Genomic DNA, 19,780 nt, shown 5'->3' on the forward strand with positions numbered 1-19,780 from the left:
GAAGCTATAACCATTACTCAACGGAGTCTGGAACTTCTTATGTATTAACACTTTGTATAAGATAAGAAATCACTGTGAGGTGTTGCCCGTGCTTGGTTAAGAGATCCCTTCTATTTGTTCTCCTCCATGAAGCCAGGTGGGACCGGGCAAGATGGGAGTGGCGCACCACGTTTCATGCCAGCATCGCAAGGAGAGGTTTTGCACATAAGCCCTCTTTGTTTTGTTTTTATGCCTCCGTCGACGAAGTCGCTGGAGTCATTATGTTTTCGGGTTGTCCGTCCGTCCGGGCTAAACCTCGTTTTTCTCAGCAACCATATATCCGATCGAGACGAACTTTTAGGGTAGGAGTGACACCCATGCAGAATATTTTTGATAATTGTCACGTCTTGGGTCACGTGGTATGGCAGCCATCTTGGATTAAAAGCAAATAATTAAAGAAATATTTCTCGGAAACCGTTGAATGTAAAATTTTTAAACTTACCACATTGTCAAGTACTCCCAATGGGGAACAAAAGCATGATAATGATGACATCATAGGTGAAGTGGTATATCAGGCAAACATGTATATATTTTTAAAATCCCTTCTCTGAAACTGCTTCACCGATCGATGTGAAACCTGTCATGTCTGGTGAAAATGTGATATTTTGAAACAGCTGAAGGGATTTAAATCAAACTTGTTTATTTTTAGGACAGTGAACGAAGGCATCTACCTGTTGTGGGATTATGCAGAGGCATATTGGCGACACAGTCGCATTGTTCTAGTTTCATTTGATTTGATTACCAAAGAGGTTCTTCATGAATGTATACAAGATGTACTATTAACAATGTTTATTTTATTAGGAATGCCTGTCAAAGAAACATTACAAACATGATCATTCGTCTCTCAGAAGACCAGGGCTGTTAAGTTGCTTCACCTGCTGAAATGATCTTTGATTTACTGCATTCGATAAAGGCTAGGTGCGGTTGAACATCCTTACCGTACAGGTATTCAACAGGCAGTCTACAAAATAATAAAGTTGCAATATTCTTCAGGTATTTGTGCAATGAGATCACCAAGGCAGACAAGAGTCAAACGATGAAAGTTGTGTCATCATTCTTCATCTACTAATCTCTTCCCCATCTCTACGATGCAAATCACATGAAGCTTTCAGGTTGAGGGGCAGGCCAGGGAACGAAGGAACAAACTTTAGTGCTCCACATTATTTAGTGGGTGTGGGCAGAGAATCAACTTCAGGTTTCACTGCACATTCACCTGTGAGTGATAGTCAGGCAGCACCATGTTAGACATCAAAAGCTTTCCATTCTAAATCACAGAGTTAGAATTCAAACACTTTCTAGTTAAGACGGCACAGTATTTATACATTAAAAAACAACAACTCTCGTGCAAAGGAAGCACAATGTGAGAATTTAAGACGCTTTCAAAGAGACTTAACACATGTAAGCACATTTGACCCATCACAGGTGTGCTTGATAACCTAATTATGTTTCTTAACTTGTATGAATTTGCCCCTTAATCAGTTAATTGTTCAAAAAATAGGGGCAATACTCCTGGGTGCTCATCTAGTAGAACACTAGACAGACTAAAGGTATTTTAAACAGTATCTCGGTATTTTAAACCAATTTCAGTGGTTGCGAGAAGCCAGGGCAGCATGTAGAATCATACTAACATAATCATAAGACTTTACCCAAACAAACACAAAATACATATTTTGGGGGGCATAACCCCCTCTCCCCTCTCCCCGTACACCACTCTAGATCCCAATTTTTTTTAAGGCCGTGAACAAACTTTGGTACATCACTGGTGTTCAAGGTTGTGGTCAAGTTTAATCGGAATTGTGTGTGTAGTTTCTGAGAAGAAAGCAAATACCTATTTTGGGGGGCAACCCCCTGTTGACCCCCATAGGGCCCGATTTTTGGAACTCCGTTCCAGGTGAGCTAAATATTAATCAAACTGAATCATCAGTTTATTTGGCTGGCACGACAACCTTGAGGTGTGGAATGTCTCCTGTGAGCTGTCAAGCCTGCGGTTCAAATCTCCCTCCAGAAATAAACTGTCATCTTGGTGTTTTGCAAGCAGTGAGAGCTATCAATGTGTGTGCCGACAATCGTATGGACCTTAAATTTGGCGTCCCGTTTGCCAGCATTAGTTGGTGGACGTCAAAGACCCCGTGGTGTTCTTCGCAAAAGAGTAAGCGAGGTATTGTCGACACCCTGGCAAAATTCCAAAGTTCCTGCCCTACTCTACACATGGGGCACTGCACCACTGGCATTGCCACACCCCTAGCAAATGGCACGACCCTCAGCCATGTGCTGCATATGAAAGAAGATCAGTTAATTTTTTTGTATAAATATCTTCTATGGACACTTAAAGTCCACATCCATTTAACATCGATGTAAGCCCAGGAAGATTGGCACTCTACCAGTGCACAAGGACTTAATATTTTCGATTAAGGGAAATACCATGGGATGTTTAATGCCCACAAACTACATAGACATAAATGCTATTTATGCCTCCGCAACATGAATGCAGATGGGACAGCCGGCTTTACTCGAATCCTAAGGATGCCTTTCTCTGAGATGTAGTGCCCACTTAGGCACTTCGTCAGGCTAGACGTCTCAATGGTGAACACGCTACCAATTAAGCTATGTCCGTACAGGCCGAGAATGACCTGTTAATCACATGAAATGAAATACTGCTCAAACTATTACTACATACTAAATAGCCGAACTGTGGTTTTTGATTGGATGTTTGGACGCAGACCATCGAAGGACTGCCTTACACCCTTTGGCTGCACAGCTGGAATCAGCCGCCATATTCCTGCTCAGGTTGGCCCAAGCCATCTGCGGAAGCGTTATACAGTATTCACAATCGTTATGCTGTGGCGGTTACCTTATGTGCAGGTAACCGCATGTGGTGATTACCTTATTTGGGCATAATACACGTGCACGGGCCTGTTGGACTTGTGGTTGTGCGGACGTGACGCACGCGCGGTTGCCGGAGCCACGCCCTCCGAAGAGGGCTTTTGGCTTTATATAAGCGTGCCGACTTCCGTTCGAGTTTAGTGTGCTGGATCTTGCTGTTACAATAAACCGTCTTCGAACCCTACAAATGGCCTCGTTCTCTCGCCTTCCGCGACTCCTAAACTGGTGACCTCCGACTGTCCCCAAACGGATTCGGGGGCTGCGAACGAACACAGCAAGCGCGCCCTGGCCAGGGAAGCCACCTAAGCTGGTGACGCCGGCTTCTCCCGCACGGCTTCGGGCGCAGTTTCGAACGCGGTTTCGAAATGCCGGAGTTTCGGTAACGACGACGGCCATGACTATGAGGTTCGCGCACCGCGCTCGGCTCCTCCTCTACGACCGGAGGGGCGAACCTATTCCAAGACCCTCCGAAGGCACGGCTGTTTCGTCACCTTCGCGCGCACTGACGTTAGCGGCACGGCCGCTTCGTCACCCTCGTGCAACTACAACTACAACCGCAACTACTTCTCCGACCCTGCATCCTCGGGAGGCCCGCGAGGAACCTCGGCAGCCTCCCCCGAGGCCTTGACCAGCCCCTCGGTTGGCTCACCCGCTTTTCGCGTGCACCGCTCGAGCCTTCTCGGCACTGCACCCGCGACCTGCAACCTCGGGAGGCCCGCGAGGAACCTCGGCAGCCTCCCCCGAGGACTTGCCCAGCCCCTCGGTCGCCTCGGCCTACGCATAGGCCCATGGAGTGCATTCTGGGGGGACGTATGTGGCGGTTACCTTATGTGCAGGTAACCGCATGTGGTGATTACCTTATTTGGGCATAATACACGTGCACGGGCCTGTTAGACTTGTGGTTGTGCGGACGTGACGCACGCGCGGTTGCCGGAGCCACGCCCTCCGAAGAGGGCTTTTGGCTTATATAAGCGTGCCGACTTCCGTTCGAGTTTAGTGTGCTGGATCTTGCTGTTACAATAAACCATCTTCGAACCCTATGAATGGCCTCGTTCTCTCGCCTTCCGCGACTCCTAAAATGCCTTCCATTTGTGTTTTCCCTTCAGTGTAAAGCAAGGATTTATCAAATGTACATCGAAAGATTGCAGCCGATAGCCGTCACGGGCGTTGAGAAGGCCAGAGCACAATGGGCCTCAGGCTTTTGGCCTTCTGGCCTCCAACAGCTTCTTTCTCTGAAGAAATCGTGTTGTTGTTGTTGTTCTTGTGAAGGTATTGCTGAGGTAATATTTATTTTTCCTCGGCAATGCAGTTTACTTCAAAACCGGTAAATTGTCTATTCTCTTGATAAAGTGCTTCCCCACCTCAAATCCTCCGCATCTGTTGCACGGAAGTTCCATGAGCTCAACTAGTTAGGCCTACTACAAGTTAGAATAATTAAGGTTACTTCCTGTTGCATTTCTTGACTCTTTACTCCAGTTAGAATGAAATTTTAACCAAGGTTCAGATCAAAGTTCTGCCCTCTGGGCCGGTGCTCCTGCCTCACACCTAGCTCGGCTTCACGCTGTTGAAACCAAAGCTTTCAGAATCATTGGAATCTCCCGCGATGAAGCTATCTCTGAGGGCCTTTCACTCACTCACCGCAGGCAGGTAGGTGGTCTTTCTGTCTTCTACCGACTCCTCTCCGGCCTTGCACCCCCAGCTCTCTCTGTGCTCTGTCCCCCAAATATTCCTACAGGTCGCACAAGATCTGCCAGCAACCCTCTGATGGTTAAACTGCCGAAATCTCGGCTCTCTGCTCACCTTCACTCTTTCATTCCTCTTTTCTCCCGCCTCTGGAACAAACTCCCTCACTCCCTTCAATCCCACTCCTCCCTCCAGGTCTTTAAAACAGCTGTTCACCACCATCTCTTATCTTCCCCCATCCAAAACCTTGATCTTTTCTACCCCCGCTAATTCACCCCAGATCCACCTTGTTTGAAATTCCAACTTCTTTCTTGGAAGTCCTGGCAGTGTCCATATGTTTTATACCTCTCCCACCTCCCCCTACCCATGCCCCCTCCCCCCAAAGCCCTCTCCCTCTCACAGATCTCTCGATGTCTCCATGTCCCTGCTCTCAAATGTTGTGTTCGTGTCCTTCCCCCTCTCTCCCCATCTTGTCTACCGCTCCCGATGTTATATGTTTTATGTGTCGGTTTGTCTTTCTGTGTGATTAATGTTCGCTCTTTCACGAGCCTCGATCTTGTATACAAAAAAAAAAAAAAAAAAAGGGTGTCGTTAGGTAGCTCACCATTATTTAGGAGTCTGTAGTACTGACTGACAAGACAGAGTCGTCTTTGCGCTAAGTTGATTCTCCTCTTGGTGGCAAGTGGGAGCTCTTCCAGTGAGCGAGAGAAAACCAACGAGTAGCTGTCGGAGCAGGATCCATCCTCTTTGCGCTTGCGGCAGCTATATGTCACAGCAAAGCTATTGTAGTCGGTGTCTATGACCCAGAATTCATCCTCTAATGCGAGAAACAAAGCAGTGTTGGCCTTCAGTCACTATTCAGGTTTAAACCACCATTAAGTCCATTTCCATTTTTCTACAAATAGTCAAACAAATGCCAATAATAATTAAAACAGAAGAATTATATATTCTGAACAGCTTTACACGAACAACACAATGTAATAGGAATCGGGGCCTACTTACTACCCCTTTGCAGGTACTGGAAGACGCCCCAGTATTTCATTCGGAAAATGGATGGATGGTCGGTGTCGATAAATTTTCCAAACATTTCAGCGCATGTAAGCCAAGTCCTGCCAAAAAATGTAAGCAGGTAAGACTTTCCTATGCATCCTAGTACCCACAATCCTATTAGGCAACTACAGTGCTTGCAGTACCTGTCCAGTTTTCAATGCCAGTAATTTTAAGCTACAGGGTAGGGGCAGCTTTGTGGAGTGTGGAGTGGAGTGAAGAAGAGTGAGTTGTTAAATGGAAATGGTAATGAGTTGTTTATCGAGTTATCGGGGTAAAATAAGAAGTTTGGGGTAAAATAAAATGTATTGTGTCCGAGATAAGGATTGTTACTTGAAATGGCGCACCGAGCTTCTGAAAGATACGTGGAAAAGTACCCAAGAGAAAAGGCTAAAAGAAGCTACCGAATCTTCTTAAGGTCGGAATTGGTTTCCTCGACAAAACGTAAACTGAAAATGTTTGTTGCAATATTAGTTAATATTTTAAAAACATTTTTCAAAATTGGATCTGGAAAACCAGTGACATTTCTTTGCGCAAAATTATTTTTTTTGCATTTTTTGCCACATTTATGTCGAACTCTTAACGCCTTTATTTGAACTCCCCAAGTGGTGAAACTTAACATGCAAGAAGATAAGGTCATGACCTAATAATCGACATTTTAACATTTTCCACGAAAACTCGACTGAGGTATGTCTGATCAGAACGAAATTTCCCTCTAGTAGCCCAGAGCAAGGCGCATTTAATGTTAGTTTACATAATACTCCTCTGGGTTAAAGCTCAAGGTGGTGGTCTGAAAAGAATAATGCATTTTGTGTTATCACTCAATTTTGCCAAAGACTGCTTGGTTTTCCAAGATGTTCTTGCATCATAAAGTGGACTTGCATTGAAGTTGTGGACCTCATTTGATTTATGTGCTTGACCTACTTTTATTGTATTTTTACCTAATTAACAAAAAACTTGATCATAACTTGAATAATTGTTCTCCGATTTTCATGATATTGAGTTTTATGGATAGACTAGCAGAGTTACCCGGCGTTGCCCGGAAAACAAATAGTCAGTCACGTGTGTGTAGTGGGCTTTTTATAGTCGGAGGAAGCCACGCCCCTTGGGGACGCCCCGCTGCCACGCCCCTAGTCTAAATATCATGCGCCCATGTTTTTTGTCGTGAAAGAAATGTTACCCACCATGGACCGCCTCTTCCCTCTCTAAGTCACTTCCTTAGGCTGTACATGAGGCACAACTGAACAAACAGACGTTCACAAATAGGGTTATATAGAAGATAGTAGATGGGGACACATTTTCTTTATTTACACTCCCTAAACATTGAAGGTGAAGGTCATATGGTGGTCCAAAACAAGTATGGCCATCATTGGATTGTGGGCTAAGGGTAAGCCACCCCTGGGAGTCTTACTCATGGCAATCGCTTTGTGATCCCAGATATCAAGTTCTTCTTGCAGGCAATGGAGTTTTTAGCCGTCGTCTCAAACACCTCATTTCGAAAAATAAAAAAAATAAAAAAAATATACTGTATAATTATATCACTGGGTGTGGTACTTTGATATTGTAGCGGTTACCGCTGGATGCACACAATCGCCTTGCGCCGGCCAGAACACGGCCAGACACGCCTCTCCCGGGCATGCCCGGACTCACTGTTCCCGGGCACGCCCGAACCTCCCGGGCACGCCCGGTCTCGTCTTTCCCGGGCATGCCCGCTCTCGCCTTTCCAGGGCTCGCCCAGAGCGTCCGGGCATGCCCGCTATCGCCTTTCCAGGGCTCGCCCAGAGCGTCCGGGCATGCCCCCGCTATCGCCTTTCCAGGGCTCGCCCAGAGCGTCCGGGCATGCCCGCTCTCGCCTTTCCAGTGCTCGTCCAGAGCGCCCGGGCACGCCCAGCCTCGACTTGCCAGGCCGCAGCCAAACACGCCCGGGCAGGTCCAGACTCGCCTTTCCAAGGCTCGCCCTTGACACCCGGGCATGCCCGGTATAGCTTTTGCCGGGCAAACTTCCCGACATAAATGTGTATATATATTGCTGCCCGATAAACGGGCTTTTGTCAGAATACCTGAGCTGTTTTGTTTCAATAAAGCAACTCGGACGAATTCCGTCTTTGGTCGCGTCACTTCTTTCGACTCGCGTTGGAGCGCAGCTCCTTCACTGGTGACCTACCGACATGGACACGGCAGTGACTCTTAAACTGCCTACCTTCTGGGAGGCTCACGCGGCTGTTTGGTTCGCCCAGGCGGACTCCCAGTTTGCCCTGCGAGGCATCACCGCGGACGACACCCGCTTCCACCACGTCGTGGCAGCGCTCGGTTCCGCCACCGCGGCCCGCGCCCTGAGCCTCCTCGAGCACCCGCCGGCTGCCGACAAGTATGACGCGCTGAAGATGCTCCTCCTCGACGCTTTCGCCCTCTCACCGGCGGCACGCGCACGGCGCCTGCTCGACCTGCCCGAGCTCGGCGACACGCGCCCGTCCGAGCGCATGGACTATATGCTCTCGTTGCTCGGTGAGCACTCTCTGGATTTTCTGTTCCGCGAGTTGTTCCTTCGCCAGCTGCCTCACCCGGTACGCCTCGCCCTGGCTGGCACGTCGATCACCGATCCCCGCGCCCTCGCCAGGGAAGCCGATAAGATCTCCTCGGCGGGCCAACACATCGGCGCGGCTACCTGGAGCCTGCCGCCGTCCGAGGCGACGCCCACGACGCCCGAGCGCCCTGCGCGGTTGGAGGCCGAACTGCCGGTGAAACTGGCGGCCGCCACGCCGCACCGACCGCTTCCGACACGACGGCCGGGGCCTCCACCTGACCAGGCGTGGTGTTATTACCACGCCAGGTTCGGACACAAGGCTCGGACGTGCCGACCCCCGTGCACTTTCGGCAAGTCGGGAAACGGCCGGGCCGGCGTTCATTCCCAGCCATGAGCGCCGGCCACTCGGGCAACTTGCTTTTTATTCGGGACAAAGCGTCCGGGCGGCGTTTCCTTTGTGACACCGGCGCCCAACTGAGCGTCATACCCGCCTCCGAGCAGGACAGGCGGACGCCGTTTGCGGCCCCTCTTTGGTCGCTGCTAATGGCTCGGCCATACGCACTTTCGGCCCGCGCAACGTTACCCTCTGCTTCGGCAGCCAGCGCTTTCAGTGGACCTTTGTGACCGCCTGCGTCCCCATGGCTTTGCTGGGCGCCGACTTCCTCTGCGCGCACGGGCTGCTGGTCGACGTCAAACGTCGTCGCCTTGTCAACGCCGAGACCTTCAGCTCCCTGGCGTGCACGATGAGCAGCTCCGCGCCGACCGAACTGGCATGCGCCCTCCCGACGGCGAACGAGTTTGCTCGCCTGCTCGCGGAATTCCCGGCCCTCACACGGCCGACGTTTTCGGCCGTCGCAGTGCGGCATGGGATCGAGCACCACATACCCACTACGGGCCCGCCGGTCTACGCCAGGGCCCGCCGCCTCGACCCGGCCAAGCTCGCCGTGGCAAAGGCCGAGTTCGACGCGTTGGAGCACCTCGGCATCGTGCGGCGCTCCAATAGCGTGTGGGCCTCACCATTGCACATTGTGCCAAAGCCGGGGGGCGGATGGCGCCCGTGTGGCGACTACCGCCGCCTCAACGACTCTACCACCCCCGACAGGTACCCGATCCCGCACATCCAGGACTTTTCCGCCCGTTTGGCGGGACGGGTCATATTTTCCAAAATTGACCTGATACGGGGATACCACCAGGTACCTGTCCGGGCGGCCGACGTCCCGAAGACGGCCGTCATCACGCCGTTCGGCCTGTTCGAATTTTTGAGGATGCCGTTTGGCCTCAAGAACGCGGCCCAGGCGTTCCAGCGCTTAATGGACGGCGTGCTGCGCGACCTGCCATTTCTTTTCGTCTATCTGGACGACATCCTCGTCGCCAGCACGTCCCGCGCCGAGCACCTCCTCCACCTCCGAACACTGTTCGGTCGCCTCAGCGAGCACGGCTTAATTGTCAACCCGGCCAAATGCCACTTCGGCACGACGACCGTTGACTTTTTGGGCCACCGCATCACCAAGACCAGGGCCGTGCCGCTGCCGACCAAGGTCGAGGCCATCACCACGTTCCCGCGTCCCCGTTCCATCAAAGCCCTACAAGAGTTCCTCGGCATGGTGAATTTTTATCACCGATTCGTGCCCCACGCTGCTCAGCTCATGCGGCCCCTTTACGAGGCCCTCCGGGGCAAGCCGGCCAAGCATGACATAATTTGGTCCGCGGCCATGGACGCGGCCTTCGCAAGCGCAAAACGGGCCCTCGCCGACGCAACGCTGCTGGCTCACCCGGTGCTCAACGCGCCCATCGCCCTCACTACGGACGCCTCCAACTACGCGGTGGGCGCCGTCCATGAACAATGGGTGGACGGGGTTTGGCAGCCACTCGCTTTTTTCAGCTGGCAGCTCCGGCCGAACGAGTTAAAATACAGCACGTTCGACCGCGAGCTGCTCGGTCTATTCCTGGCCGTTCGCCATTTCCGACACCTCCTGGAGGGCCGCCCGTTTACGGCTTTCGTCGACCACAAGCCGTTGGTCTACGCAATGGCCAAAGTCACGGAGCCGTGGTCGGCCCGCCAGCAGCGCCACCTCTCCGCCGTATCGGAATTCACCACGGACATCCGGCACGTCGCCGGCAAAGACAACGCTGTGGCCGACTGTCTTTCTCGGGCCAGCGCGAACGCGGTCCACCTCGGCGTGGACTTCGCGCTCATGGCGGCCGACCAGACCACCGACGCCTCGGTGCAGGCCCTCCGGGCGGCGGACACGGGCCTCCGCCTGGCCGACATCCCCTTCGCGGGCACCGTCCTGCTCTGCGACGTCTCCCAGGGCCAGCCTCGCCCCATCGTGCCCATTTCCTGGCAGCGCCGCATCTTCGCCTCCATCCACGGCCTTTCTCACCCGGGCCGGAAAGCTTCTCAGAAGCTGGTGTCGGCACGTTTCGTCTGGCACGGACTTCGACGGAACGTCCGCGACTGGGCCAACGCCTGCACGGCCTGCCAGCGGGCCAAGGTCCACCGCCACACCCAGGCCCCTCTGGCACCTTTCACCATGCCTGCACGGCGTTTCGACCACGTCCACGTGGACCTGGTGGGTCCCCTGCCCCCATCGCGGGGGTTCACCCACCTGCTCACCATGGTGGACAGGACCACCAGGTGGCCGGAGGCCGTGCCCCTCACCTCCACCACCACCGCCGACGTGGCGCAGGCGTTCATCACCACCTGGGTCGCGCGCTTCGGCGCACCGGCGGACATCTCGTCCGACCGCGGCCCACAGTTCACGTCCGAACTTTGGGGCGCGGTCGCCCGCTCGTTGGGGGTCACGCTGCACCGCACCACGGCCTACCACCCCCAAGCCAACGAGTTGTGCGAGCGGTTTCACCGCTCCATGAAGGCCGCACTCATGGCCGGCCTTCAGGACGACGGTTGGACCGACCGGCTGCCGTGGGTCCTTTTGGGCCTCCGCATGGCCCCCAAGGAGGACCTCCGGACGTCCGCCGCCGAGCTCGTCTATGGCCAGCCGCTCCGCGTCCCGGGCGAGTTCGTGCCCGACGCTACCAGTCCCTGGTCCGCCGCACACCAGCGCTCGGACCTCCAGGAGGCTGCCCGCCGATTTGCCCCCGTGCCAACGTCCTGCCACGGTGGCCCCCAGTCCTACGTCCCCCCGGCGCTTTGCACAGCGGAGTACATCTTTGTGCGTCATGACGCGCACCGGGGGCCACTCCGGCCGCCGTACGACGGGCCCTTCCGGGTCCTGCGACGGGGCGACAAGTCCTTTGTCGTCGACGTTGGCGGCCGGTCGGACCGGATCTCTGTGGACCGCCTCAAACCGGCGCACATGGACGTCGACCGACCACCACGGTTGGCCCTTCCTCCGCGGCGAGGCCGCCCCCCGTCCACAGTTCCCCCCGCTCGACCACCCACCACCACGTCGGACCCCTCCCCACGACACTCCAGGGGTCGCTTCGGCCGGGTCATCCAGACCCCCCTTAAATTGACCCTGCCGGTGCAGGTCGATTCTGGAGGGGCGTGTGTAGCGGTTACCGCTGGATGCACACAATCGCCTTGCACCGGCCAGAACACGGCCAGACGCACCTCTCCCGGGCATGCCCGGACTCACTGTTCCCGGGCACGCCCGAACCTCCCGGGCACGCCCGCTCTCGCCTTTCCAGGGCTCGCCCAGAGCGTCCGGGCATGCCCGCTATCGCCTTTCCAGGGCTCGCCCAGAGCGTCCGGGCATGCCCGCTATCGCCTTTCCAGGGCTCGCCCAGAGCGTCCGGGCATGCCCGCTATCGCCTTTCCAGAGCTCGCCCAGAGCGTCCGGGCATGCCCGCTCTCGCCTTTCCAGTGCTCGTCCAGAGCGCCCGGGCACGCCCAGCCTCGACTTGCCAGGCCGCAGCCAAACACGCCCGGGCAGGTCCAGACTCGCCTTTCCAAGGCTCGCCCTTGACACCCGGGCATGCCCGGTATAGCTTTTGCCGGGCAAACTTCCCGACATAAATGTGTATATATATTGCTGCCCGATAAACGGGCTTTTGTCAGAATACCTGAGCTGTTTTGTTTCAATAAAGCAACTCGGACGAATTCCGTCTTTGGTCGCGTCACTTCTTTCGACTCGCGTTGGAGCGCAGCTCCTTCAATATCTTCCATATAAAACACAATGTCAGTTTGTATGTTTGTACAGATGTCTGTCCCTCTTCGTAAGGGTAGGTTTTAAAAGCCAATCTTTTAATACGAATGTGTGTTCACTACGGTCTATTTTTGAGAATAAAACAAACTCGAAAAACATTTTCCATTAAAGAGTAATTATGTCTCTTCTATTGGAATTGTAGACGGTGGCTTGCAAACCAAGCCTCAACGGCGGTCTACCGAAGCATTTTTTTAAAAATAAGAAATAAAAGCCACAGGGAGATGAACTTCGCTGCACGTGATGTGCAACGCATGGAGAGTAAAACGAGTGTTCATTTACATCCGTATGATGTCTAATAAATAAAGATATAAGCACACCTGACACTAGGCCGAGGCTTCAGACCTTGACACGCTCACGAGGCTGCACCATCAAATAAGCTTGCAACACCTCATTTTTTTACACACTTTTTACTCGTTTATAATAATGGTTAGATCATCCGCTTTGAGTTTAGGACGTCTGCGGTTCAAACCACGGCCAAGTCATACCAAAGACTTATAAAAAATAAATAAATGGTATGTGCTGCTTCCTTGCTTGGTGCTCAGCGTTTGATGGATAGAGTATGCAGATACAACGGTGAAAACTCAATGGAAAACCACCTAACCCTCACCAAGAAGTTGTTTTGGCAGCACCAATGCTCTGTAGAGTATGGTGCATCAAAATTAATGTATCAGAAATACATAAGCAAGTGCCTGAAATGCTACATTCTGGCTAGACTCATTCATGATCATTGTAGAAAGAAATAAAAGGAGTTGGATAAGAGCACTGATAAAATGGCCAGAGAACAAATAAACCTGATTTCCAAGAAGGGAATCACTTTATGTATCTGCCATAAAAAGGCTCAACATCTTATGTTTCACCACATTTTGATCTACGTACTTTGATCGATGTCGTAAAACCTCATCAGGAATACGAACTTTTATTGTTCTGTTTTTAATATTGCTACTTAGATTTACAGCCATACTCTAACCTTAACCCTATCTCTATTTTATGACCTTTGAAATCTAGTAATAATTACTGTGAAACATACTTACGGGTTAGTCTTTGTAATTATTTTCACACCAATGTGGGTTTGCAGATACTTTTCATAACAAAGTAACAAAGTCCCTCCCACAGATCTCCCGATGTCCCTGCTCTCAAATGTTGTACTTGTGTGCTTCCCTCTCTCTCCCCCCATCTTGTCTCCCGCTCCCTTTATTGTATGTTTTGAGTGTCCGTTTGCCTTTTTGTGATTAATGTTAGCTCTTACACGAGCCTCGATCTTGTATACAAAAAAGAAAAAAGAAAGAAAAAAGTGATTGACGTAATTGAAAATAATATGGAAGAAAAAGGTGTCAAAACCCCTGTTATCTGTCGTTCTACTTCTATGGGCATCGACTTGTATGAAAACAATGTGGAATGCTTTAAGGGTTTTCTTTAATCCAGCCCGTCTTGAATGTGATGGACTATTAGTCCAGTCAAATGGTGCCTTGACCCACCACTAATTAGAAAAGGTTGTTTCTCTGTTGGATTCTCCTCTGATATACCCCAGGAATACCCTATCAAAAATAGAGATGAATGGGAAGGGTGGAAGGGGTCTAAATATGCAAATTTATGTTAATTAGGTCCGAACATCAAAGGAACAAGCTAAACAAGGAGAAATCTTGCATTTGTCTCAAGAATAATCAATTTAATGCTACCCAACTTCATCAATAGTGTTGTTAGAAATGATAGAAACTCAAATTAGGTACCTACTTGGATTATTACCTGATTATGTAATCATAATTATGCTAATTATGATTACATAATCAGGTAATAATCCAAGTTAGGATTTAGACCAAGTTAGAATCTAAGTCTTCCATTATCCAAGTTCCATTAGTCAAGAATCCAAGTTAGAATCATAATAATTAGACCTTTTTTTAAATTTTATGTAATCATAATTATGCTAATTAAGTGTCGCCATTTATGAAAAACCTTCTTTTGAAATAGTGAACCAGAAATTATAAGAATGGTGTCACAACCTGGGTTTTCATGGTCAAGGTGTTCAATGGTACGGGCCAGAACTTCATGAAGTTATTATTATTATTATGCAAGTTATCCAAATTATGCAAATAAGGCCCTTACCAAGAAACATATTTCAATAAAAGGTAATTGCTCATACCGGGTAAGACAAATAGAGGAGACAAACCTACATGTAAGTCTCTAAAACACTTGTTAACTCAACTGGACGGATCACATCCTGAACCCTCCGGCGCCCGTCGTCTGTCGTCGTCGTCCTCGTCGTCGTCGTCTGTCGTCTGTCGTCCGTTAACTTTTCGACGTTAACACTCCAGCGTCCACAAATATCAACTGATTCTGATCAAACTTGACATGCAGCATCCTTACCCCAAGGACCAGGTTGGTATTACATTTCAGCCCGATCCGTTGAAAAATGGCGGACTTAGGCGACCATTTTGTTTTTGGTCATGAAAACGATGTTAACACTCTAGCGTCCACAAATTTTAACAGATTTTGATCAAACTTAGAATGTTTAACCCTTACCACACAAGGTAGGTTGCTATTGCATTCCAACCCGATCCGTCACAAAATGGCCGCCATAGGCCGCCATATTGTTTTCAGCTCCGAAACGACGTTAAGACTTTAACGTCCACAAATATTTATGGATTTTGATCAAACTTGGTGTGTGAGACTCTTACCACACAAGGTAGGTTGCTATCTTAAGTCAAATCTAGTACAGACAACTGACCTACTTTAAAGTTGTCCAGTCAGTTCAGTTGAGTTCTGCTTCCCTAGAAGCTGTAGTTTAGGTGTGTGGTCGTTCAGTCATCAATTTCAGCCTCAATAACTTGTGGGTCCATTGAATTAGTGCAACTTGTACCTTTGCACTCACCACAAGCAAATGTGCATTCAAGACCGTGCCTCCGACAAGTGCATTTCAGAGTCTCGGGGAAAACTCGGGGACGAGTTGCAGCCATCATTTCCTGCCCTATCAAAGCAATTTTCTTGTGTATGTCTTTTCCTGTAAATACGATTCTCAAAAATGTGGCAAGCAGGGATGGCAAATACTGCAGAGCTTTTTCCATAGACTTCATCTGATCAGTTGATGGAAAGTATGTATTGGAAACTTCCACGCACTCTGTCATTTCGTATCAGTTTGGCAGCTGTTTCAACTAAACGAACTGCTTCGGCCTTAAAATCTGCATTCTTATTTTGGTCATAGAAGTTGTACAGAATAGCTGCCGCAGTTTTCCGCAGTCACTACATTTGGTTTCCCGTCCAATTCAGCAATCGCTATTTCGTCCCCAAAATGTTCTTTCAGCTTTGTTTTCATATGAGTAAAGCCATACGCTGAACACTCAGTTCCCTTTAAGAACTCATCCATTTTTTCTATCAAGGCACCGATAGTTATTTGTTCATCATCATTCTCCTGCACAAAGCTGCAAACCTGTAGAAACGCTTCTTGTGTCTCTGATTTAGCTCGTCTTCCACGCTTTGTGGATTGAGATTCATCAGGATCACTAAAGTTTCTTGGGACTTTTCCTTCCTCCTTCCTAAAGTTCAAGTTGCATTGTTGGTGATAAACGGCGTCTGCAGCATGTAAATCTCGGACATACTCCAATGTACCTGCTACAGTTTCAGCCCAAGCATATCCCCTTTGTTTGCAAATTGTTGCGATTGTATTTTGCATAGCTGTAGTTTTTACAGGTATCACATCAAACGCCCACTTACGCCCGCCATATTTTGCAGGCTTGCCACAAAAAAAACAATGTTCTTTAAAATTGAACTTTGGTGTTGAAGAACGTAAAGCTGACGAAACGGTTCCTTCTGCTGGTGCACATGACTTTTTCAAGTCCCTTTTGCTATCGCATTATTATTAGTGAAATCTAAACGGCACGCAACGTGAACATGTTGTCCCTCTTTAGTTCTAATGTCACTGCCCCGCTTTCCACTCGCACCATTGATGCCTTCACTTCCTTTTGGTCGAAGAGTAACCGTCTCCCCACCTGCAGCGAGGCTTTTACGGCATATGACACACTCCTCCATTTCTGCTATGCAGCAAATTCCTGAAAAATAGATTAAGTACCGGTATGATAAGTAATTAAGTTCTGGTGTCACAATGCAATGAGCTACATCTGCTGAATACATTTCAGACGTCCAAATTGATGGCTGAGGATCATCACAATACCAGTAATGAAAGTAAACTATCAGCATACTTGACAGAAACCTCACCAATTATTGCCGTAAATGCCCAAATGGCATCACATAGGAAGGAATGTCAGCACATGCAGGCATGCATTAGGCTTTACCAAGGTGACTTTTTTAAAGTTCCTAAAAACTCACCTGTACATGCTACAAAGTACCAACATTCATTTTTACTCGTAATTTCTTGATCAAATCAGAATGACAAGGAAGAAACAATCAAGATTCATGATTCCAATCAAAACAGTATGGAGGAAGCTCCCTTTGTTTTAATCTTTTAATTACCTGGATTTCAGTATAGATGGCACTGCTGTTTGGAGGAGAAATCAATGGGATGCCAAACAGGACAAAATAGGCATACCTAAAACATGCACTGACTATAATAGAAAAAGACGGTTTTTCATGAATGGCGACACTTAATTAGTATAATTATGATTACATAATCGGGTAATAATCCAAGTAGGTACCTAATTTGAGTTTCTATCATTTCTAACAACACTATTGATGAAGTTGGGTAGCATTAAATTGATTATTCTTGAGACAAATGCAAGATTTCTTCTTGTTTTGCTTGTTCCTTTGATGTTTGAACCTAATTAACATAAATTAGCATATTTAGACCCCTTCCACCCCTCCCATTCATCTCTATTTTTGATATGGTATTCCTGGGGTGTATCAGAGGAGAATCCAACAGAGAAACAATCTTTTCCAATTAGTGGTGGGTTACGCTTCTAAATTGACTAATTTGACTGGACTACACCTCTGAATGTATTTAGTCTAAATGTTAATACCCATAATACATAATCTACCAAAATGAAGTATTAGATGGCCAAATATAGGCTAGAAAAATTATCTGTGTCCATGAAGTCGTTTGAATCAAGATTCCGCAAGATCCATATGACCTCATTCAGCTCAACTGAAGTTGACAAACAGCCAAACACTATTATTTCATATACATTGTTTTTACAAAAGTGAAGAGCATCATTAAAATGCATTAACGGGATGTTTAGAATGAGAATTAGGTACAACACATGAATTTCCCCCAGTGGGGACATTGTGTATCATGTTTCATAGTACCCAAAGATCTTCACACGTCCATAAGCAGTGGCTTGCATTGTTCCGTTGTCATCGACGGTAAATACTGCTTTTATATTGTCTTGCAGAAAAACACCTTCGGGATCCTTCTTGGATATGGCAAACCAGAGACCGGAAAACTGCAGCATCACACAGAAGCTTGTGTCATTTTGACAATGCAGCCATAGAGGGAGGGTGGTGTACAGGATAAAGGAGGGGAGGGGGGGGGGGAGGTATCGGGATGCAAGTTTTAGGTGATTAAACTAGCTCACTATGTATGGTGCAGGGATAGTGAGTGCACTTGCCTCTGAGCTGTTTCACCTGTGTTTAATTCTCGACTCACCTATAAGAACCGTCAAACGGCTACTTCTCAGGTAGTGTTGTATCAACGTGTGTTGTCTCTGGGATAGAGGTTAATCTGAGGACCCATATGCTAGCATTAGTTGGTGGCAGTGCCGTTTATAAAAAGAGTCGGGCCATCTATTGTTCTCTCCATGGAATGATGTGATTGGCTAATCACAGGTCACGTGGTTTCAAGGCGCCATGTTGCCATGTTATTATTGCCAAATGATACTATTATTATTATTGTTCATATTATTAGTATTAATTAATTTATGCTTTGTTACAATGTTATCATTGTTTTTGTTATTTAGTTTGTAATTGTAATGCCATGCCATGGAAGGACCTATTAAACTGCTCTATACACCTTAACATGGTGCACGTTTAGAAACATGGGAATTCTTCTGGATTGTTTGTCGTTATTTAGTCTAACCAACTCAGGAGATCATAACAATCATTTCAGTGTATCACATTTCACATCAGAAAGTCCCAGTAGAACTCCACAAAAAGCATGCCTCGCAAACACACACACACACCCTTTCCATTTATAGTATATTTGTGTAACGTAACACTTGATTATGTAATGTATGTGTAACGTAACACTTGATTATGTAATGTAATGCCTGATTACCGTGCATTCTGATCAGATGTACTGTGCGTCCTGACAGGCTTGATTAAACATTACTATTATTTGACATATGATTAGATTTTTCGGGGTTCCTCATCGTGAATACCACTCAACCCAAACAAAGCCAATGGAAATCTGATGCAACAAATTCGGGCAGTGTATAATCAGCAGAGACGTACATGCCTAATGTGTTCGGCTATGTTGTCACCCCTGTTTGTTTGTTTGGCTGTTCGCATAGTATCTCAAAATGTTATGGATGGTTGCGGATGAAACTTGGTGGATGAGTTGGGTAGGTGACAAGGACAACTTCATTAGATTTTGGCTCTGGTCCAGATACAGATCTGGCCTATCAGTGGGATTAGGATACAAAACGTAAACCGTTCAGCTTAGCGGAAGTATGCGCTCCACCAAATGCAGAGCATTATTTAAAAGGCAGAGTGCTGGGGGCCATTCCACAGAACAATAGAGAATATGGCCGAAATATAGAAAGTATGGCATGTACCAGTAATAGTACAAAATGAGCCGAGCTCGTGTGCCTTAGCATATGAGTAGGGAGGAAAGGGGGGTTCTGGGGCACATTAAATTTAACATTGAAGTCAATGGGGAAAATTAAGGAAACTTATTGACTCACACCTCCCTCTCTCATAAAATTACAACCCCTTTTTCTCTCATGAAATTGCGCCCCTTTTTACTCTCGCCTAAGGAGGGGGTATTGCATTTGAGTCTGTTTGTCTGTTTGTCCGCACAGAATAAATATGATTTTCTCTGCAACTGTTGGTCTGATTGACAGGAAATTTTTGACCCAAAAAATTGCGCCCCTTCTGGTGCAACTCCACCTGGATAATTTTTAATAATAATTATGACGTCATCGGTCACGTGGTATGGCCGCCATATTTGTTTTAGCACAAAAACCTTTCCGCGGGTGGGATTAAACTGGCTTAAACTCCATACCTGGATGACCTGGTGATGATCTTTATTGAGTTTTCCCCATTTAAATAACTTGGCTTGGGTTCTGAGGCACATTAAATTTAACATTGAAGTGAATGGGGAAAAAGGGAAAAACTTATTGACTCACACCTCCTCTCTCATAATATTACACCCCCTTTTCTCTCAAAAAATTGCGTCCACTTTTTACGAAGCTAATTTACCAACTACGAAAACACATAGAATGTAAAATTGAGGTCAATGGGGAAAGAGCTAAAAAAAAAATTAATAACT

At 48.2% G+C, this 19,780-nt stretch overlaps 1 protein-coding gene across 1 annotated transcript in view; it reads right to left on the reverse strand.

The window, feature by feature from the left end:
• Positions 1–813: 813 nt before the first annotated feature.
• RBP4 (retinol binding protein 4) overlaps positions 814–19,780 on the reverse strand; it is a 106,049-nt gene continuing 87,082 nt past the window's right edge. The window contains exons 3-6 of the mRNA XM_078773900.1: positions 17,599–17,735; positions 5,608–5,714; positions 5,210–5,422; positions 814–1,252 (exon numbers count right to left, since the gene is read on the reverse strand). Coding sequence (XP_078630026.1) covers positions 1,200–1,252; positions 5,210–5,422; positions 5,608–5,714; positions 17,599–17,735 — 510 coding nt within the window. The 3' untranslated portion in view covers positions 814–1,199. The remainder of the gene's footprint in view (positions 1,253–5,209; positions 5,423–5,607; positions 5,715–17,598; positions 17,736–19,780) is intronic.

Source organism: Myxine glutinosa, chromosome 3 (genome assembly GCF_964187855.1).
Source record: "Myxine glutinosa chromosome 3, kmMyxGlut1.1, whole genome shotgun sequence".
NCBI classification, from domain to species: domain Eukaryota; kingdom Metazoa; phylum Chordata; class Myxini; order Myxiniformes; family Myxinidae; genus Myxine; species Myxine glutinosa.